This window comes from Stegostoma tigrinum, chromosome 40 (assembly GCF_030684315.1).
Source record: "Stegostoma tigrinum isolate sSteTig4 chromosome 40, sSteTig4.hap1, whole genome shotgun sequence".
In the NCBI taxonomy this organism is placed as follows: domain Eukaryota; kingdom Metazoa; phylum Chordata; class Chondrichthyes; order Orectolobiformes; family Stegostomatidae; genus Stegostoma; species Stegostoma tigrinum.
Window position 1 is genome coordinate 10,083,941 of NC_081393.1, and position 23,216 is coordinate 10,107,156.

General features: G+C 41.8%; 1 protein-coding gene across 5 annotated transcripts in view; it reads right to left on the bottom strand.

Moving 5' to 3' along the window:
• Positions 1–19,347, bottom strand: part of cdca2 (cell division cycle associated 2) — a 47,240-nt gene extending 27,893 nt beyond the window's left edge. The window contains exons 1-9 of one of the 5 annotated variants that reach the window (XM_048523073.2): positions 19,218–19,327; positions 18,714–18,832; positions 17,932–18,052; positions 15,304–15,364; positions 12,799–12,853; positions 7,696–7,959; positions 4,207–4,325; positions 3,314–3,440; positions 303–541 (exon numbers count right to left, since the gene is read on the bottom strand). In XM_048523073.2, the coding sequence (XP_048379030.1) occupies positions 303–541; positions 3,314–3,440; positions 4,207–4,325; positions 7,696–7,959; positions 12,799–12,853; positions 15,304–15,364; positions 17,932–18,052; positions 18,714–18,726 (999 nt within the window). In that variant the 5' untranslated portion in view covers positions 18,727–18,832; positions 19,218–19,327. The other 4 variants (XM_059641107.1, XM_048523075.2, XM_048523078.2 and 1 more) reach the window with 4 other exon arrangements.
• Positions 19,348–23,216: the final 3,869 nt, after the last annotated feature.

Genomic DNA, 23,216 nt, shown 5'->3' on the forward strand with positions numbered 1-23,216 from the left:
CAAGCCCTACTTGGCATCAGCCTTCCTCCCTAAAATTCCTCACCCAAGATCTGTTTTTCCCTTTGCTTTAGACATTTCACACAGTTCTTGCAGCATGCGATATGATCAGTTTTTACTTCAGCATGTAATTATGCACACTTTACATGAACCCAAACTCAGCTAAAGGCAGTATCTTGTCAGAATATGTACTCCATTGAAAAAAAAGTTTTCACTTTTCCATTTTATTGTTGCTCTAGAAAACTTCAAATTATACAAACAAATTCTCTGATTTTGAACAAGACCTAGGCAACAGTCAAATTTACCGTTTCATCTCCCAAATTGATTTGGACCACAGACACTTGCTTTAGAGCTGATGTAGGACCTTCACTTAATAAGCCCTTCCGACACACTGGCGTTTCTCCTTTACGCAAAGGAGTGTTAGATGGTAGCCTTTTATCAAACACTTCCGGACTCAGCTCTTCTCCAAAAGTCACCTTTTTCTTCAGTGATGCTTTACTTTCACTCAAACAGAGGCTATCACGCTGTGCCGGAGAACTTGTAACTGAAATAAAAAGACCACTTGAATTTTTTGGGGATTTACGCAAGCTGATTAACTGCTCAACCAGACAAGATTAAAATTTCATTGGAAGCGTACTCATGAATTTCTCATCAAAATAATGCTACACTGGCTCAAGGTCGCCAAGCTAAAAATTTCACATGTCTCTCATGCTGCCTGCTGTGCATCACCACTGTTTTGCTGTTTCTATTGCTAACTTTCTGTTTTTAGTACCCGATGACTTGGTCCTTTTCATGATTAAAAGTTATGCGTCTAACACACTGGGCACACCTTTAACCAGTGTATCATTGCTCTGTGAAACATACATGTGGACTGATGCAAATTTAACACAACCTCCATTGTACAACATTGCATGGGAGTGCAACAGGACATTATGGAAGAGGGAACAAGCCAAGAGAGTACTCAATGCAGGGCAAGTCACAAAGGAACAAAGGGATCTTGGGAAGTTTGTCCACAAATCCCTCCAAGTGATAATACAGGTCAATATAGTATTTAAGGCAGCATATGGGAAGCTTGCCTTCATCAGTCATCTCATAGATTGCAACAGCATTGCCGGTCATGCTGGAGTTACACATAATCAGGCCAACACTGTAGCTCAGTGGTTAGCACTGCTGCCTCACAGTGCCAGGGACCCAGGTTCAATTCCACCCTTGGGCGACTATCTGTGTGGAGTATGCATATTCTCCATGTATCTGCCTGGGTTTCCTTCAGGTGCTCTGGTTTCCTCCCACAGTCCAAAGTGGGTTAAAGGGGAATGGGTCTGGGTCAGATGCTCTGAGGGTCAGTGCGGACTTGTTGGGCCAAAGGACCTGTTGCCACATTGTAGGGACTCTATGCCTCTTTGACTGACAACTCTGGTTAGACCACAGCTGGAGTACTGTCTGCATTTTTGCTCACCATACAACTGGAGGGGGTGCAAAGGAAATGGAGCATTTCAGCTGTGACCGAAAAGGATTGGGCTGTTTCCTTGCAGCAGATAAGGTTGAGGGGGGCACTTCAAAAAAGGTGCATGCAGTTATTGAAGGTATGGACAGGATGAATAGAAAGCAGCTGCTTCCTCAATAACAGGAAGCATAACTTTCAAGTGAAAGGTAAGAGATTTGGAGGCAACTTGAGGAAAACCTCTTTTACCCCAGAGGGTCGGGGGGGGGGGGGGGGGGGGGGGGTTTCTGGAATGCACTGTCTGAGGGTAGTTGAGGCAGGAAACATCAACGTTTAGAAAAAATTCTTTCACGACCTCTTGAAGTGTCAGACCACGCACGGCCATTGCCCTCGCAAGTCATGTGTTTTTTGGCAGTACCTGGTGGACCTCTTCTGTACTGTAGGATTCAATAACAATGCCAATTACTTTGTTTCTTTGCGGGATGGTTATCCATCAATTCAAAATCAAGAACGAAGTATTGTGGTATGCAGGTCAGAAACTGTGATTAATGATGAATAAGCAGACAATTAAGAAAACAAATATGAAAACCATATCCTGGAATAGTGATGCTTGTAAGCTTCAATATCAAACCAATCTGTAAAAATGTTGTAATTTAACACTCTCAGTCCAGGTTAACAGCTCAGCCAAGAGTATGAATTGTGGTCTTAAGAAAATGAAATCCACATCATTCACTGAAAAACTGAATCCATGAGATTACACTTTCAAATAGATCAGTTTTTATACACAAGAAATAACAAGACGCAAACAAAGACTATCCAACCTATAATGCACCGTACAGAATTAACATGAATTAATAGGAAAATTGCAGATGAATATTGCAACTTAAATTGCAGAAGCCGCAAAGACAGGTCATAATTCACACCATCCAGTCATACTTTGGTGATCACAGAGTCCAAGTTCTTCAAAACTTGATCTCCTACTAATTCCAGTAAATTGGAGAACTACTGATTTTGTGCCAAATTTCCACCAACCCACACATCCGTTCCATTGAAATTAGAGTGTAAACAGTGGTGGAAGGCACAGCGAGTACATTTGACAATCTACCGGTTCCTTTCTACAAATTAAAAGCGGTCACTGAAATGATTGCTGATTGCCAGTCAATGGAATGGCATAAAGCACAGTGTCAGAGGTGTATTCTAAACCACAAATGATCAATGACTGCAGAGCCTACTCAACTTGGCATGAAGTATGGAGTTGGACTGGTTCTTCAGCTTCCTTCGACTGCAATTCAGCTGCTCGTACCCATCTTAGTCTGATCAACAACCTTGTTACATTTTCCAAATGAGCCAGATTTTCCTCAAGTTTTGGTTTACAAACCTCAGCTCCTTTCAAAGACCAGAGAGTCAGTTTTATTCCTTTTTGTATAGTCTGATTCCTTTTTCAGTTCAGCTTCTGTTTAACCTTGGATCTGCCTCAAAAACTAAGTTAAATTTGAAATCTAAAAATTCTCAGCAAGAGAAAGGTTGTGACATTTAGGTGAGTGATTGCTCAAGGCACGGTGGGAATTGTGAAGTTGGGTGCCAGGTTATTTGTTTTTCTGTTTATATGTGCACATACACTGCACAGAAAGGGTTTTCTCTCCTTTACATACTCATGATGCTGAACATGCTCTAAATACAACAGCAAACAGCACCAACAAAACATAATCCTGGCTTGCTTTATCTTTATGCATCAGTGTCTCAGCTAAATAAGTTAACAGTCAACATCAACATCACTAATGAAGTGTTTTTTCCATGTTATCAAGGCCTTTATTCAGACCAAAAGAACATCCACTGCAAACCGTGCTTATGACATGGTATGAATTCTACACCTACCATCTTGCTGTAGAGGGGGATGCAGGAGCTCTGGGGTAGACATTTTCCTCTCAACATGATCTGAAATTTGAAGCACATCCATGAATCCAATCATCTTGCTCTTCAGCAGGGCAATTTTCTGGGATCCCTATGAAGAAATCAGACATTTCATTATTTGTGGTGGTTTATCAGATCCATGAAAATTTCCAAGTCATTACAGTCAGACAATGTGCATGTATTGGACAACCAAGTACGACAACAGGTTCTTGATTCTCTATTTATTGTCTGAATGTAATCTAGACCAGTCAGATTCACTTGTTTTGGGGAAGCTTCACAAAATATTTTTCAGAATCGAATTTAGAGTTGCACCAAAAAAAGGAGGGTTGATTCCAAAGACTCAACAATGAATTTCTAAAGGGAAAATTATGTTTTATTTGACTTGCTGGAGATTTTAGAGGAGGTAACCTAAAAGCTTGACGAGGGGACTGTTTATCTTGTGCGCATGAACTTTCATAAGGCATTTTGCACAATATTGAGGAGAAAACTCTTTCAATTCCACAACATGGAAAAACCACTCCTCAATGAACACAAGAACAATAATTTCTCTCTTTGCTGAACTGGATGTTTCTGTTCAAACCATTAACAATGAGCAAGGCAACACATTTTCAGCAATCAACCGCGGTTTGAGCAAAGCTACCAGGAGTGAGAACCATAAACTGAGACGCTCACCTGGTCCACATCAGACCAGAGATCAATTGCAATACCAAACATAAATTTAGCACCCAAATTCTGTTCTAGCTCAGATCAGTTCAACAAGTGGAGGCCACTGTTTAAAGAGCGATGTCCCATCGGACATTTTTCTGACAAATATTCAGGACAAACATATGGTGTCAATTCAGCAGTGCCAGTTATACCTGCGACTGCATTCTCCGTTTGGCTATGTAGCAGATAAGACTATTGGTTTCCGGAGATCCTCTGGCTCCAACAGAAGATGTGCGCCGAGAAAACCGCTTTCCTGCTGCTGAAGGCTTATCTGCAATACAAGTTGAAGGAAATTTTAATATTCACCTCACAACTCAGGCAGCTAAATGCAAAAGCACCATCACTGGTGAAGTGAAGGATTGCCACAGTTCAATTATTTAAAAATCGGCATTTTTAGTGACAAACTTACTTTGGTCCAGCAACTGACGGGCATTGTCACAAAGAAAAAAGTAAATTTCAGTCTTTCACCTCAGAGAAGCTCTACTTTTATACTGTCATTACATTGAGACCATTTTAATATTATCACTGTGTGGGGAAAAGTACTGACCACTGTAGTCCCTTCTTTTCATCTGGACAAGCCATGATCTGACAAAGTAATATACAAACACAACAGATTAAAGAAAGTAACTAAATCATTGACTTGCCTTTCCTCAGTCTTCCAAATCTCTTATTTTTAGATCATTGTCCAGTTCTCTTCTGGAAGAGAGAATTCCAGGTACTGGTACTGGCACTGGTTGTTTAAAAAAAAGCTGCCTTTCATCAAGTTGAGTCAGATATTTTGCGAATTATTTCAAGTTTGTCCTCCTTGTACTCCAGTCCCTGGAGGAGAGCCATTTTGCCCTATCCACTCTGTCCACACCCCTCCAAATTTTGAACAGCTCATTGGGAATAGTTGAACGCCGTTCACTGATGCCAGGTGTAGATGGCATGATTTGAGTAAACACCTTGTGTTGTAGCCACGATGATAGGACAGCAAATCAGACATTACTTCTCAGTTGACAATCCTTATGTGACTAAGCTCAATTATTTTGTTAGTGTGTTGTTTTATATTGCATATTTTGCAAACTACGCTGTCACATCACGTTTCCTCTTAATTTCAAGAGGAGGACGACAATTAAGCAAGAATAGAGTTGGCTAAAGTAAATTAGGCAGATAGAGGAGCAAAAATAAGCAGTTAGCAAGCATTGGCAGACATTTAAGAAGGTAATTCATGGCTTGCAGAAAAATTATATCCCATTGTGGAAATAAAGCTATATGAGAGGATAAACTAACTGTGGTTAAACTAAAGAAGTTGAAGAAAGCATTAAGTTTCAAAGGAAAGTATTATTCAAAAAGGAAGGCAAGCGACAAGGTGAGAGACAAACAATGTACTGAGAGTTGGGACAGGTAAGGTAAGTGGGCAGAAGGTAGCCAAATGGAGTATAACATGAGTGCAATAACTAGAAAACCTGACTGGAAACAAACCTTGTTTCTTGCTGAACACCAGAATAAGATCCGCTAGTTGTGGCATACGCAGGCTAGTCCCAGCCTGGGACAGAGTTCTGCGCACGAATCCCTGGTTCTGCTTTATTTTACTTATGTCTAAAAGTGCTCTTAGACGCAAATGAATGGCTTTCCCCACTATCGAATTACTGAGACTTCTTTAAATCTTACCTCCGACTGAAGAGAACATGTCTGGTCCAGGACAGATGTGGATTTGAACTAGGATGCTGACATGCCAGAACAAAACTCCTGCAGAAATCACTGGGTTTTCCCCACTGTCCCACCTGTTATTCCAGTTCTGGGTCATCCTGCTGTTCTTCAACTGGAGTATCATAAATGGGCCAAAAGGCCCTGTGCTGTACGGCTCTATGCTGACCTCTGACACACAACAGTCAAACAATAAGAACTTAAGATATTTACCTAGCTAACCTGTTCAAGCTTGATATTACACACTGTGATGAGACTATGGCAGTAAGAGCTGTATTCTATCCTAGTTTTCTGTTCTATTTTCTTGTTGCTACAGCTCAAGACAGAGGTGAAGAGCAGTCTGTTCCAAGCCAATAAAATTAACAGCTTATCAAGCGTTGCGTTTCCTTTTCCAAAGTGGCAACAACAGAACAAACCTGAACGGGTGGTGAGAAGCCCTCAGAGTTCGGATTTTAGTTTACTTTCAATAGCTGCGTTTTGAAGCTGGTCGTTTAGCTGCTACATCTGTGTCTTTGTTATAGCCACAAGATTGGATTCTCTTCCTGTTCCCAGAACCGCATGTGAGACAATCTATTTTACTTAATTTGCCAAGACTGTGTTTACGCGATGCTACTACATTGGAACAGTTGCTGTTTATTCATGAGACAATCTGTTATTGTGTTAAGTTTTCCTAAGCAGTTTTTATTTGACTGTAGACCAAGAATACAGTGGTTCTGCATAAAGCCAAGCAGTGCAACCAACGAATTACATCTGGAAGATGGCACACTACGCTTGTCTTTAAGAAAGAAAAGTTAGGATCGTTGCTATTTCCTCGATATAATTGAAGGGAGTTTGGTTTGGTCCATAACAAATACATCTGGAACACATGCAACTCAAACAGGGCCTCAACAGCCCAGGAGGTAGGAACACTAACACTCCATCAGAACAGCTCTTCCCAAGTCTACTTGATGATCTTTTTGAAGTAACTGCTTATTCATCTTCCAATAGCTACGCAGATATTTTTCATCAGCTTGCTTAAATGTATTACCATGTGTCTCACAGACGTGTAATTACACACCTCTGAAGCAGGTAGGACTTGAACTGAGGCCTTCTGATCTAGCGGTAGACATGACCACTGTGCCACAAGAGAATCTCTACAAGCTGGGCAGATAGGCAGGCCCCATGGGCATTGCAAGGGGGTTATAACATTAAGAAAACGTGAAGTTGTAAACAAAAGAACAGAATATTATTTACAATTAAAGAAAAACTGCAGACAACTCCAACACCAAGGACTTGGGAGTAAATGCGCACCAAACATTGAAAGCTGACACACAGATGCAGCAGGCATGTGAATGGAACTCTGGCCCTTACGTCAAGGGACAAAAACAGAAGTTGCTGAACAGATCAGCAGGGCTAGCAGCATCTGTGAAAAAAAAAATCAGAGTTCACGTCTTGGGTCTGGTGACCCTTCCTCAGAACTGATGGTAGTTGGGATAACGTCAGGTTCAAGACAGAAAAGAGGGAGGGGGATGGAGTAGGGAGTAAATGATAGTATAGAGCCTAAAGGGAGGAGGAAACACAGTTGGTCCCCCACCCCATTTTCTGCATATAAGCTGATGTTTTCCCAGCTACCATTTCTTCTGAGGAACCAAAGCATTAACTTTGATTTTTGTCTTCACAGAAGTTGCCAATCCTGCTGAGCTTTTCCAGCAACTTCTGTTTTAGTTCCTGATTTACAGCATCTGCAGTTCTTTGCTTTCTTATTTCAAAGGGGTTTACTTATCAGTGGGATAGTCTTACTGCGACTGTAAAAGGTATAGATTTCCAGAGGTTGTCACTATCAAAAAGAGCAAGTACCCAAGTTAATTTTCTTGCTCTGGAGATCAGGGGAAGCAAAGCCAAGTGTGGCAATTCGCAAAACACCGTTAACAGCCAGACATACGACATTTCACCACTTAGCTCAGTTCCATTACCTGCTGACTTTAGGCTCAATATTTCTGCTGTGGCTCGCAGTTGATTTTCAGTGGCCACTGAAGAACACATTAGAGTGGAGGATGTTTCTGTAGAAATTGAGAACTCAGCAGGGGATTGTTCCTTGTCCTCTGTTATCAGGCCATCGATTTGTTTATTTGCACTATTCTCTCCGACAAGTACGCTGTGCAGAAAATAATCATTCTGTGTTGCTTGAAAAGAATTCTCCTTGTCAACTCTCTTCAATGTTTGAACTGTTGGCCCTCCTACATTAAATAAGAAATACAATCAACTTTGAAGCAGCAATGCAAACTTCAATAACAACTATGTTTCAATGCTTAGGCTCGATCACAGGTTTGAACCAGGTGCAAGTTTCAACTGCTCTCAACGACCATCCCAAACCCAGTCGCACTGTTCCTGCGACTAAGCATTCTTGCCACTCTGTTAAGTGTCGCAGTTTCAGTACAGACACATTTATATTCAACTGTGACTTTGTTCATTACCATGTGATGTTAATTTACAGAATCATTGGTAAATTAGCTAATATGGTGGAGGGCTGATGACGGACATGAAGCTGCAAGCCACAAAAAGAACAAAGGTTAGCAAATTACTTTTTGAAACATAAAACGATGAATTTTCCCAAATATTGTTTTGATTCATTCTTGTAGTCTGCACTGAAGGTTGCTTGCACCTGTACATGATGGCACTTTATTTTAAGAAAGTGTTTGAATCCACAACGTCCTCACTTAAATAGGGGGTTGTATTCCTGAAGAACAAGTTTGAGTGAAAGAAACTTCAAGGCAAACACAATTTCCACAGGAATCCACGTTAAACCCAGAACTAGGTTCCTGCAGACATTTATTTGACTTTGGGAATAACCAATGTACAAATTGACTGAGGTACTGCATCTTTTGTCTGTACTCCTGCCCAAAATTGCTTAAAAAATAAAATGTATCAAATTAAAATGAATAAGGTGACTTAAGGTAATCCTTGACATTTGTCAACTTTCAACACAAACGTTAAGTTAACATGGTGTTGATTCCTCACCACTTACACGCGTAACTATGAAAACTTTGAAAGCAGAAGGTTCAATCAAAGGGAAAGACAAGATAGAAACTATTACTGGTTCTGCAGATACATTTTCTCATGAACCTGTTCAAATGACCTTCCACTCCTCTGGAAGAGACAGGACTTCAGGCAGGAGAGACATTACCACTGTGTCAGAATATGTTAAAATTACACTGACCTTATCAATTTTAAATCAACCAGGCTCCCTCTTGTGGCAGCAGCTGCTGCATGCAAGCAGAATGACCTTTGCCACACTGTTGAGCCAAGAGCTTAACTACAAATCCAAAATTGCAGCCAAAATGGAAATGACCCTGAGCTTTTCAAGGAGACATCTGATCAGGGACTGGTGCAGGAAGATTCCAGCAGAGACCAAAATAGAAAACTGGTCAGGGGAGCAACAGTGGGAGCAGGAACAAAGAGAAAACGTCATGAAAGCAGGCAGGCCACAGCACACAATTTTTGAGAACATTAAACAGATACGATTGTTTCATTTTAACACTGTTGATAAAAAGTTAAGTGAATCAACTCAAAACAGCAACTCTAATACACCCACACTACCTTGATTTTCTCAAGGAATGGGTCGCCATGGCAAGGAGATCTAACGGTAATGATGTTTTTTTAAAATTGGATTATCTACAAGGGTCCTCGAAGAGGTTGCAAACAATCCCTCAATCAAATCAGTGGTTGCCAAATTTGGGACGAACACTTCATTGAAGTGCCAAGTTTCAATATTTCTTTTTCTTCGAAAGTTCATGGTAAACAGTCTAATGCCAGCTTTTAATGGTTTTCCATAAAATAGGTGCCTAGTGTTTTGATGTCGATTTTCAACTGTTGATGTTGTTATTTCACACAAAGGTTCATGCCTCAATTTAGTTCTGCTTGTTCATCGGAAAGAAAATATTTTTTCACGTCACAAACTGCCATTAGAGAAAGTTAGTCCCACTTAAAGAACACAGAACAATGCAGCTCAGAAAAAGACTCATCAGCCACCATGTTTTTGAAAACTATGTGGCCATTCTGAACTGGTCTGATTTGTCTGCACATGGTTCACATCACATCATCCTCTGCCTGTTCATGATTAGTGTTCCTATCCTGTGTCCTCCACCTCCCTGGAAGCAATTCCAGGCATCCATCATCCTCTGCATAAGAATCTTACCTCACGTCCTTTAAACGTTATCCCCCTCACTTCTGAAATCAACCCCCTATTATTTGAAACATCCACCCGAACAAAAACTTCAGCTATTCACCTTATCTAAGGTTCTAACCATTTTATATACTTCTCATCACCCCTCAACATCTCAAGCTCTACTGAAAACAATCTAAAGTGTTCAATCTCTCCAAATGACTAAAACACTCCATTCCAAGCAAATATAATGGTAGATCTGAGATAACAGGAACTGCAGATGCTGGAGAATCCAATATAACAAGGTGTAGGGCTGGATGAACATAGCAGGAAAGCTGATGTTTCGGGCCTAGGCCCTTCTGTGTTCATCCAGCTCTACACCTTGTTATCCTGGTACTTCTCCTCTGTGCCCTCTCGAAAACCTCTATATCATTCCTATAGTGCGGTGACCAGAACTTTACGCAATACTCTGAAGTTGGCCGAACTAAAAATTACTTGCTAACTTTCAAACTTGATGCTTCAAATGAAAATAACATGCATACTGTATGCCTTCTTTAGTGCTTTGTCCACCAGTGTTGCCACTTTCAGGGAACCATGGACTTGGCCCATGTTCCATCTGTATATCCATGCTCTGAAGGTCCTGCCATTTATTCCATGCTTTCCTCTTGCTTTGGACTTGCTAAACCAGATCACCTCATTCTTTTCCAGATTCAATTCCATCAGCCACTTTACCACCCAACTTTCTAACTCACCTATGTTCTGCTCTATCATTGAAAATCTTCCTCAATGTCCACAATTCCAACTTTGTCATTGTCAAACTGACACATCAGACCATCAACACTTCCATCCAAGTCCTGAACATATATTAGAAGCAAAGGTTCCAGCATACCAGTGGTCACTGACCTTGAGTCAGAAAAAGAGCCCTCCACATCTGCCCTGTCTGTGTCCAAATCCTGAGGTGCAACTCACCGTGCATCTGATCTGACTTAATCTTCTGGACCAGCCTCCCATACGAGACTGGCCCATCCACACTACAAACATTCAATGCCTGACCTTCAATCAAATTTCTGAGACAAGACCTCCGCCAGAAAAAGATACTTTCCTGAACAAGGCTAATTCTTTTCCAAATGTGACTAAACCCTGCCCCTAAACTTCTTCTAACCATTTCCCTCCTATTGATCACATGCTCAGTGGCATTTCATTTCCTGCCTTTCTTAAACCTAAGCAATAATATTGGTTGTTCTCCAGCCGGTGACAAAACAGGATCCAAATATCTCCATCAGGACCCCAGCAATCTGCTCCATTGCCTCCCTCAGTACTGTGGCATAGATCCACTAGGCCTTGCAGACATATCAACCTTTACGTTTATCAAGGCACCCAAGACCTACTTCTTAATATTGACATGCCCCAGAGCATCAACATACCACTCTCCCAACTGAGCACCATCCATGTCCTTCTCCTTGGCGAATACGAATGCCACATACTCATTAAGGGCCTCATCCACTTCCTTTGGCTTGATGCATAAATTCCCTCTTTTGACCTTGAATGGTCCAACTGTTACCTCACTGTGCTCTTAATATCCAAATGAAACACCATGGGATTCTCCTTAATCATACTCGCCACAAATAATTTGTGGGCCCTTTTAGCTATCCTAGTGCCATGTTTAAGGCCATTTCTGCTTCTGTCATATTCCTCAAGGATATCTGTTTCCTAAAACCTGCACAACTTTTTCTTTTGACTAAACTCTGAACCTCTCTCATCAACCAGGGTTGCCACTCACCATTGTTATTTTTCATCTTCACAGCAAGATGCTGGTCGTGAACTCTGCCCAACTAACCTTTAGAAATCTCCAATCTATCAGATGTGAAGTATCCTCAAACAGCCACCCTCAATCTAATTTTGCCAGTACCAACTGTTACAACTAGCCCTCCTCCAATTTCACACTTTTACCCAAGAACCAGTCGTATCTTTATCCATAACAATCTTAAAACTTAACAGAATTCTGACTACAGTTTACAAAAAGTTACCACACTGAAACTTGGAACACCTGGCCACAGTGACTCCCCAAAGTTTAATGTGGCCCGTTGCATCACTGCACTATCGACATGTAGCTTTAAGAAACCCTCTTGGATTCACCTTAAAGATTCTGACCCATCTCAAATGTTTGTTCAAGTTTTAGGCTTTCTCAAATGTTGCACAATGTGCAACAACCCAAGTTTATGTGGTACCTTTAGCTTCCTAAAATATGCCAGCAAACCTCAGAGGAGTATTATAAAAAGCTAAATTTAACATCACAGTTAACATGATAAAATTTTCGAAGAACTGAGGGTGTGGTGGAGTCAGCCTAAGTACATCCCTTCTCCCTGTACTGCAACAACTAGTTTCCCTTCCCTCCTCCCCCACCCCCCCACCCACCCACACAGCCTCCTCGTGTACTAACTACACATGGTATCTGAAATGAAACAAACATAAAAGATTCAGTTATTGTCCGTACATGATATTTCAAAACCCACATGATATGAACTTCTCTTCGAAGTCCCCACAAATCCACGTAATCATGTCCAACATCTGTTGCATACTGAAACATCCACATTGCTGAACCTCAGTACAGCAACTACATGGAATCTTTTTGATAATGGCATAAGTGTGCACAAAATTTCCTCCCATCCCAGTTCAGGACTGAAAAATCACAGCACCTCAGCAATGTCATTTTTCAGGTCGAAGAAGAAAATAAATGCCTCATGTTCCGCTGGCAAATATTTGGCACTATTGAAACATTATGAACTGAAATGAATGACTACATCAGGAACTGAGTACATTATCACGATGATCCAAAAATAATTCACAGCACTAGAGACTTGATACAGCACTGTATAAAAGTAAGTGTTCAAAATTAGTAAGCTTTGTACTATACCAGATGCATTCCTCCTTGCCTTCTTCGGTTGATGACTTTTCAATGAAAGATCCTCCTATTATGACAGTAATTCAGATGTAAAGATGCACACCAAAACAAACATTCAGAATTAAATAAACCTCATGTTTCAACAAATACTGTTGGGTTTTATTTATTTCAGTAATATTACACATCACTTCTGATTCAGGTGGTGGGAATGAACCTGGGCTTCATAGTTCAGTGCCACTGTGCCATCCAGCCCCCAACTATTGGGTTTTTGAAATTTTACAATTGACCTGTCCAGAGTTGTTCTGACATACACCTCAAGCAGATGTCTAGATGTCTTGGTCCAAAAATAGGGAGACTGCCACTGTATCTCAAGAGCCCTGAACTGTGGAGTTTAACTTGGCCTTCTTTTGAAACAACCACTAATGTGATCACATCTGTTAAACGATACTTATTCACCTTTTGGAGCAACTTTAAAATTTATTTTTCCCCAATAAACCTGGCCAAACATGCCATGGTTAGGAGGGACTTCAACCTGAGTCTGCAGGTTCAGAGGTAAAGGCCATTACCATTGGACCACTGTGGTTCTTTGCTTCTGTCTAGAAAAGATGCAAAGTGCACAGAAACCAAGTAGTCCAGTGGCATTGGCCCGAAATCTACTGAACTCGAAATCAGCTTGAATCACAACACAGGACTCTATGTGTTGACAATAAGGCTGTTGCAACATATTAATTTGTGTTTGAGAAATTTTAAGTTTTTGAGGCACGCTGAAAAATACTAAATTAAATGTCTCACCCTCAGGCAATTGTGCACACAATGAACATAATTGTCCTCAAAAGCAGTCTCAAGGATAAAGCCATGGCACAGTGCTTAAAGCTTCATTTGGTCTTCGTTTTTATTGCAGGTCAGAATTTATTCAATTCAATACTGAAAGTAAACCAGACACAACTCAAGCAAAAACCCATTGAGGCAGCTAGTCAGTCAGTAAAATGGCCAGAGATTCACTGATTGAACTCAAGAAGATTGTTCCAGTTGGCAGCAGACACTATGATTTCCCAAACATTATTGTTCACTTCAGACTGGTCAAAGTCACAAAACCATTGCAATGTAAAACCTTTCAAGCATTAAAACAGGAGCTGAGGGAGGGGAGAGAGTTCAATGACTCAATAGTATTAAGCCAATAACTAACTGCAGTGAAATACAACTTCTTCATGGGAAGATGCAAAAAAAACCAAAATCAGTGGTAATCTCCAACCCAGGGGCATTCCAAAAAAAAAGGGGTGAAAACGAAACGAACAAACTCAGAACATCCTTGCCTCTCATGAAATGTAAATGTGTTTTTAACTCTGTTTTTGAATTTGGGAAGTATGCAGGGTGATCTTGAAGTCATGACATCATTCCAATTCCCATGTTACCCCAGCTCCAAATATAGTCTGTGTAATTGCTCTCAAGTTATATATTTACTTTGTTTCAAGGAGTATAATTGTGCTTCTGAGCTGCTTTAAATCAAAGCAGGCCAGCACAAGTGACCATGTTTAATGATCATGTTGAACACAACTAAAATGTAGCAGGATGACAATGTTATAGGCCATTCTTAGTCACATAAGCACATTGCTGATTTCAAGGGTATTCTCAATGCATTTCACTTCAGCACCACTAGAACTTATTGGAATGGGCCAAACTAACCAAATCTCCTCATTCAATTTCAATGCAAAGACTGTACAACTTCAATCATAAGTTACAGCAGCACACTGGAGGCCAATGAGCACATAACCAAGCAGGAAACACTTTGCTCAATGTAACGTCTCACCAGCCTCTCTTCTTCACATCTCATACTCACTGCAACTCTCCCAACCCTGGTCATTGTCCCACAGCTGACTGTCCATCAACCACTTTTTCCTCCTCTGCTGAGGTCTGCATATCATAAATAAGACCACCACGCACGAGGTAGAGTATAATGGCTTCTGTTTGGTGACGAGAACGACAGTGGTTGAACCATCTATCCTACCCTCGAATTAGGCGGTTACAATCAAGGGACAAAACTGGGGTCTCTTGTGGTGCAGTGATTGTAACCAGTTAGGGACACTATCACACCTGCTGTATAAGTGTACATTGACATCACTGAATCAATTGTGCAGGGGCACTTGACATGTATTGTTTCTTTTGTCACAGACTCTTACTGAGCAGTACAGCAGCAAATTACTAAGCACTCATGTCATGAACATGACCAAGCAGTTTGACAAAAGAAAAATAAAATCAAAGCCAAACCTAAACACACCCTAATTTGGTAACACTCAAACAACCTTTTAAAAGCTATTCATGGAGTGGTCAACGGACAAGTCATTTTTCACTCAATAGCCTATGTCAGAAATCTATTGCTGCATCACCTCTGTGTCCTTGGCCCAAACAGCTCGTGCACCAAGCACCAGTCATCCTGGCTCCATACCATGACTGTTGCGCAGCTGTATCTCAAATCTTATTCACAGTAAAAGAACCGTTGACAGTATTAAAACAACATACTTGCGTTTTTGCATCCCTGGCAGACGCTGAAGTGAAGGCTTCTACATCCTGGTTCTCAATCCTGTGGATGAAGTCACACAAAGCCATACAGTCAAAATCAGACCATTACAATAATCAATCACTCACCCTAATTCCAAAACAAAAAGGAAAAATTCTTAAATAGGGTGGATAGGGAGAGCCTTTTTCCTGGGATGGTGATGGTGAGCACAAGGGGGCATAGCTTTAAATTGAGGGGTGAAAGATATAGGACAGATGTCAGAGGTGGTTTCTTTACTCAGGGAGTAGTAAGGGAATGGAACCCTTTGCCTGCAACGGTTGTAGATTCGCCAACTTTAGGTACATTTAAGTCGTCATTGGATAAGCATATGGACGCACATGGAATAGTGTAGGTTAGATGGGCTTGAGATTGGTATGACAGGTCGGCACAACATCAAGGGCCGAATGGCCTGTACTGTGCTGTAATGTTCTATGTTCTATAACAAGGTGTAGAACTGGATGAACACAGCAGGCCAAGCAGCAAAGGTGCAGGAAGGCTGACGTTTCGGGCCTAGACCCTTCTCCAGATTCTCCAGCATCTGCAGTTCCTACAATCTCTCGGACAAGTTTTTTATTTCTGTCTCAAAATTCTACGTTCTGCAAAACATTTTAGCAATTCAGGCATTTCAGCACCTCCAAAGCAACACGAACGTCGCCAACTCTCCTCTAAAGGGGCTCAGTAAGCTACTCAATTGTAAAGATTACGACAAAGTCTCTAAACAAATCAAATTGGAAAGATAACCTGCCATTGACCTTGGCACCAGAAATGACACCAGCAAAACACAGCACTGTCGAATACCTGGAGGCTCATGCCTAAATGGAAAGAGCTGACTCACAGGCAAGTCAAACAACAGCCTGAAAATTATCTGTCAAGTGTGATCCACATCACTGTCCCACTGGCAGGACAGACACAGCAGATGCAGCAAAGCAGTAGTATGCAGTCAGGAGGGCTTCACCCATGTATAATAAACATTGACTTCAGACCCCATTCACTCTCTTGGCTTCAGGTTAAACATGGCTACAGTAATCTCCTGCTTGATTACCATTTACCGTGCTCCCTCAGCTGATGAATCAGTAGATCTCCACATTGAACAACACTTGGAGGAAGGATCAAGGGCACAGAATGTACTCTGGTTGAGGGATTTTAAGAGCAGCTCAGCAGCAGTATTGCTGCTGGAGCTATTCTGGTTCTAAAAGACATAACAGCAGGACCAGTTCTGGGGCAGGTGGTGAGGAAAACCAACGAAAGGGAAAAACAAACTTAAACTCATCTCTTCCTCTGGCAACTCCTTCCATACACACACCACCCTCTCCAAGAAAATGTTGCCGATTAGGTCTTTTTAAAATCTTTTCACTGTCACTTTAAACCTATGCCCTCTAATTTTAGATTACCCTATCCTGGGCAAAAGACCTTGACTGTTCACCCTATCCATGCCCCTCATGAGTTTTTTAAACCTCTGTCAGGTCACCCTTCAGCCACCGAAGCTCGTGGGAAAATAACCCCACATTATTCAGCCTCTCTCCTGCAACTCAAGCCCTCCAACTCTGGCAACATCCTTGTCAATCTTTTCCAAACGCTTTCAAGTTTCACAACACATTTGATACGATGGCTTTAAGTGTCGTATTTTGCCCTCTTAATGAAAAAAGGTTGAGACAAAGGTGGCGAGCAGTCTGTTCCAAAGCCAATAAACAACTTGAGACCTTGGGTTCTTTTTAGAAAGTTGCAATAACAAAAGCAGTCTGAATGGGTGGAGTCAAGCTGCTACAAAACTTGGATCTTTTGAAGATTTAGCTTTCAGCAGCAGTGTTTGGGTCTTGAAGATCAATGTGGAAGTGCTTATTCCGCCCTCTTTTGCTGCTAAAAGCTGGTGTTCTCTTTCTGCTGCTAGAATTGCTCTGAGACAATGCATTTTCCCGAATTTGCCTTTACCAAATAATGCATTTATGGGATGTGACTAGAATCATTGGCTTTATCTTCGAATCCCGACAGTGTTGGAACAGGCCTTTTAGCCCAACAGATCTACACGAACCCTTGGAGCATCCCACCCACACCCATACCCCTATAACTCACCTCATCTATACATCCCTGAACACTACGGACAATTTAGAACTGCCAATCCACCTAACGTGCACATCTTTGGACTGTGGAAGGAAACCGGAGCACCGGGAGGAAACCCACGCAGAAACAGGGAGAATGTGCAAACTCCACACGGACAGGTTGCCAGAGGGTGGAAGCGAATTCAAGTCCCTAGCACAGTGAGGGAGCAGTGCCAACCACGGAGGCACCGTGCCACCCTACTTTGAAACAATTTGGTAGTAGTTCATATATCTCATTTGGTTCAGCATTTTGATAGAGTTAGAGTGAAACAACTTCTTTTCCCTTTATATTGTCTGTATTTTATTTATAGTGTATGAATAACGTATGTTTTCTTTGAAGCCTGGTAGTTTCACAAAATCAAACTCTATCTAGAACACACATCTTCCAATCACCATTAAAATAACAAAGAGTTATGGCGTAGACTACGTTTTTAACATATTTTGAGGGTGTTTAATGTGGTCAACAACACAATCAATTAAGCATAATTTACAAACCTTCTAAATAATGGCTTTGACTCCAATGTAGAGACAAACTCATCCTGATAGCTTTCAATCCAACTTGAACACCTGCTATGCTCCATATTTGCCTTGACTCTTAAAAACAAACACAAACAGGCTACTGCTTGATAAATAAAAAGAAATTGTAATGACAACAGAGGCCATCAACAGCAATTGATACAATGTCCATTTAAGGCCCTTTGAAACATCATGTCATTCTAACAGGACCATTAGCTCTGCAAGCTGTTACATCCAAGATTTGAACCTACGAATGTGGAACAGTGGCATCAGGGATATATACTGCAACTGATTCATTTGTTTGATGTTCATTCACAGGAGAGACACATCTTTGGGCAGGCCAGCATTTAACACCCATTACTGACTGCAAGAATCAACGACATTGCCGTGGGACTGCAGTCACATCTCGACCAGACCAGGGAGATAACTGCCATTTCCTTCCTTAAAAGACATGAATGAAACAGGTAGCTTTTTTTGACATTGAATATTGATCCATAGTCATAATTAGATTTGGAAATTAATGATTTTTAAATGAATTCAACTTCATTTCACATTCGAACCCCACTACCCAAAACCATGACCTAGGTCTGTGGATTGATCATCTGGAGATAGCCTAACGATTCTAACGCAGTCACTTAAGTCCTGTTCCAGAGATTGGACCACAAAACGACATCCGTTTAACCTCAGCAAGGTCCTTCAAACCATCTCGCGTCACATTTGAAACAATGGACCAAAGCATTATCTGAAGAGAAAAGGAATACCAGGGCTTATCATCAAAGCCCGGAGACACAAGGTTCAGGGGAATGCAGTCAGAATCAGAACAGCAGGCACTCGGCGATCTAAAACAAACATTGGGTAAATTCAGCAGCTCCGGCAGTGTCTGTGAAGAGAAACAAAGTTTAACATTACACCCCATTATTCCTCTTGCTCGGAACCAAACACTGAAAAAATCTCAGAGAAGAACAGCTTCAGTAGAAAGCGAAACGAAGGCTGCAACTAAGCAGCCGGTCTGGTACAAGCACAATCAATTTTGGGGGTGTTGAGTCGTAAGCGCTTACTTTTCTCGCCGCCAGACCCGCTACATTTTTCCAATCTAATTGTTTCTTTAAGTATGATTTCAAATTTCTAACTGGCGCGGTATTTACTAATCCTCACAAGATTGGAAATAAACGCTTTGATCGATGCAAACGGCATCCATTGACGGCCACGCCTACCCTGACCACGCCGCCAGCCGTTACATTTCCGTGGAGCAAAGAAATACCCACCGTGGACCACGAACCCTTCTCATTTCCAATCCCCAGCTGGGGGGGAAAAGCGATTCCCATTCACTTCACGACTCGAGAAAGGAAAATATTGGGACAGGGCCGGCGGGATTCGAAACAAGCCAATGAGACGGGGCGGGGGGGGGGGGGCGCTAGCGCAAGCAAAAAGACCACGTGAGGACGGCTCCAACCAGTGGGAGAGAAGCTTGACAAAGGCGACCGTTGGCGGCCCGGATCACGTGCTCCAGTTTGAAGTTTGGGGGCGCGCGCGGAAAAGAACAGAAATAACCGTCTCTCATCTGCTCCAGTCAGTGCCAGGCCCTGTCTCCTCGGTCACGGTTTACAATTACTTTTAATCCCCAGGTTTTAAAGTTGTGTCAGCGCGAAATCCAACCGCTTCTTTTTTTCCCCAGACTTCCAAGCATAACTAGATGTACGAAGATCATTCAAAATAACTGCGGAACCAAAGTAAAAGTTGCTGGAAAAAGCTCGTCAGGGTCTAGGACCGGAACGTCAGACTTCCTGCTTCTCTGATGCTGCTTGGCCTGCTACTTGCATCCAGCTTTACACCTTGTTATCTCTTGGTCTGCTCGCATCGGTGAAGGAAAAAAAAAATCGGGAGTTTTAACGTATCAGAGATAATAGGAACTGCAGATGCTGGAGAATCGGAGATAAGGTGGGGAGTGGGATGAAGGCAGCAGGCAAAGCAGCATCTTAGGAGCAGGAAAGCTGACGTTTCGGTCCTAGACCATTTATCAGAAAAAAAATGAAGGGTCGAGGCCCGAAACGTCAGGTTTCCTGGTCCTAAAATGCTGTTTGGCCTGCTTTGTTCATCCAGCTCCACACCTTGTTATCTCGGAGTATTAACGTTTCGGGTCCAGTGACCCTTATTCAGAACTCCAGGCCTTTTCAAGCAACTGCTGTTTGTGATCCTAGATAAAGTGTGGAGCTGGATGAACACAGCAGGCCAAGCAGCATCTTGGGCACCAAAGCTGACGCTTCAGGTCTAGAGCCTTCTTCCTATCTTGGATTCTCCAGCATCTGCAGTTCCCATTATCTCTGTTTATGATCCTGGTTCTTTTCGGTTGTGATCTGTAGTTCTTTCCGTTTTCAAAATAACTGAAGATTCTGTAAATTCGAAACAAAAGCCAAAGTCGCTCGAGAGACTCAGCAGGTCAACTTTGCTGCAGAACAAATCCAATTTTCTGCTCACAGTCGTGCGGGGAGAGATGAATGTTCGCCTTGACGTACTCCTTCTCCCACACTACATATCAAACGTTAAGACACGGACTCTTAACTGTTACTTGTCTAGACTGTGGTTCAGAGTCCAAGGTCAACACAGCTAAATAACATGATCAGGCTGTACAAGGTATTTCTATTCAGTCTCACTTTCCTCTATATCTCTCAGTCCAAGGGGACCTTGATCAGATGGGCTGCAGAGTGGCAGATAAAGTTAAATTCAGAGACATATGCAGTGTTGTATTTGGGGCAGGATGCCATACCATGGATAATAGAAGCCTGGGCAGTGATGCCAAAATGTAAACCATAGAACGCAAATGCATATTTCTTTAAAAGTGGAGTCACAGGTGAAAGCAGCATTTGGAACCTTTGCCTGCATTGGTCAGTGCACGGAAACACAGAAGATAGGAAGAGGAGACTGCCAGTCCACTGTTTGAGGCTGCTACACCATTTACCACAATAATGATTAATTGTCCAAATCAACAACCTAATTCTATTGTCTTCCCCCTAACCTTTGATCCCATTTGGCGCAAGTGCTATAGCTAGTCACCTCTTACATGCATTCAATATTTTGGCAGCAACGACTTCTTGTAATAACAAATTTCACAGGCTCCCCACTCTGGGTAAAGAAATATCTCCTCAGCTCCATCCTAAACAGTCTACCCCCGACTCCTGTGACCCCTGGTTCAGACACACTCACCCTTGGCAACATCCTTCCTGCACGTACCCTGTTCAGTCCTGTGAGCATTTTATAAGAATCTGTAAAAATTCCCCCCTCATTAGTCCAAACGCTTGGTCTCTCAGATTCTTGAGTAGATTTGTAGCTAAGGTCGTGGATGCTGTGGTTGTTTTGCTAGTTTGCAGACGTTTCACTACCCTGCAGGGTAACATCGTCAGTGCAGCCTCCAATGAAGAGTTGTTGTTTTCCCGCCTGGTACTTAAACTCTGGGGTCTGTCGGATTTGATTACCTTGTTTCTGGTTTTCCTTTGGAGTGGTATCTACACCGAACTAGACCCTATGTGGTGGTTGATGGCCATCTTGGTGGAGAACCACACCTCTAGGAATTCTCGTGCAGGTATCTGATTTTCTGTCCGAGGATCCCAACCAAGTCAATCTCTCCTCATACATCCGACCCACCATTCCCAGAATCAGCCTGGTAAACCTTCAGCACTCCCTCCAGAGCAAAAGCATCCTTCTGCAGAAAAGAAGACCAAAACTGCACCCAATACTGGAAGTATGGTCTTACCAAGGCCCTGTACAGCTGCAACAACACATGCCAGCTCCTGTACTCAAAACCTCTCACAAATGATGGCCAACATACCATTTGCATTCTTTACAGCCCGCTGCATTGACATGCTTACCTTCAGAAATTGGTGCACACTCCCCTCTCCCAATTTACAGGCATTCAGGTAATAATCTGCCTTCTTGTTTTTGCTTCCAAAGTGAACAACCTCACATTTATCCAAATTATACTGCATCCGCCATTGGATTTAGCCACTCACCCAAACTGTTGAGATCGTGATGAAGGATCTCTGCATACTCACCACAGTTCACCCTCCCAACCAACTTGGTATCATCTGCAAACTTGGACATGTTACATTTTGTTCCCTCATCCAAATTATTAATATGTATTGTGAATTTCTGTATAAGTATTGTGATTGCAGTACAAGAGTTCATAGTTCATATGGTATGTTGCCACGATACAGTGCAATATTGAAGCCACATTTTGAATAATGTATTTGGTTCTCGTTTCCCTTTTATAGAAAAGAAATTATTAAACTTTAAAGAATTTATGAGGATGTTGCCAGCACTGCAAGGTTTGAGCTACAGGAAGAGGCTGAACTCACTAGTGCTATTTTCCCCTTAAGAATCAGAGGCTGAAGGGTGACCTTAGAGGTTTATAAAATAATGTGGGGCATGGATAGGGTGAACAGACATGGTCCTTTCCCTGGAGAGGGGTAGTCTAAAACGTATAGGTTTAAGGTAAAAGGGGAAAAGATGTAAAAAAGAACCCGAGCAGCAACTTTTTCAAGGAGAGGGTGCTCCATGTATGGAATCACCTGCCAAAGGAAGTGGATTTGGCTCGTACACTTAACATTTAAAAAGCATCTGGGTGGTATGTGAATAGGAAGGGTTTTGAGGGAAACAGGCCAAATGCTGGCATATGCGATTGGATGGGAAGAGGAAATCTAGTTGGTGTAGACAGTTGGACCAATAGGCCCATGTAACTCTGACTTCTGTCAGATTCTCTGAGAACCTGTAACATCTGTTCAAAGAAAGCAAGATGCCGCTCCGGCTACTGAATTAATTTACACTGACTGAACTATTCTTCGAGGAAAGCTCAGTCACACTTTTACAATAAATAGCTAACTGATTTTCACAACTGCAGCTAAGAAATTGATAGAGGGTATTAGGAATGCAACGATTCTTACTATTCAATACAATACCACAAATGACTGAAATTTATCTATGGGGCATACAATGCCATCTGTTGTAGAGAACATGGAAAAACCACACTGACATCTCTGGTAATTCCATCTTTCATCAACAGAGGTAGACATGGCTTCACATAAAATATAGATTAGTTCTCTTAGCTGACCATAGCCAGCAATGGCTTTTGTAATACATGACAGGGCAATGTTGATCAACAAATTACAACTAAAATTTTTTATAAAGGTCGTGCATAAAATTCACATTTCCCTTGTATTTTCAACAGAGATGGTCTCATCTGACCTTACTGAACATGATTCCTTTAGCACTGA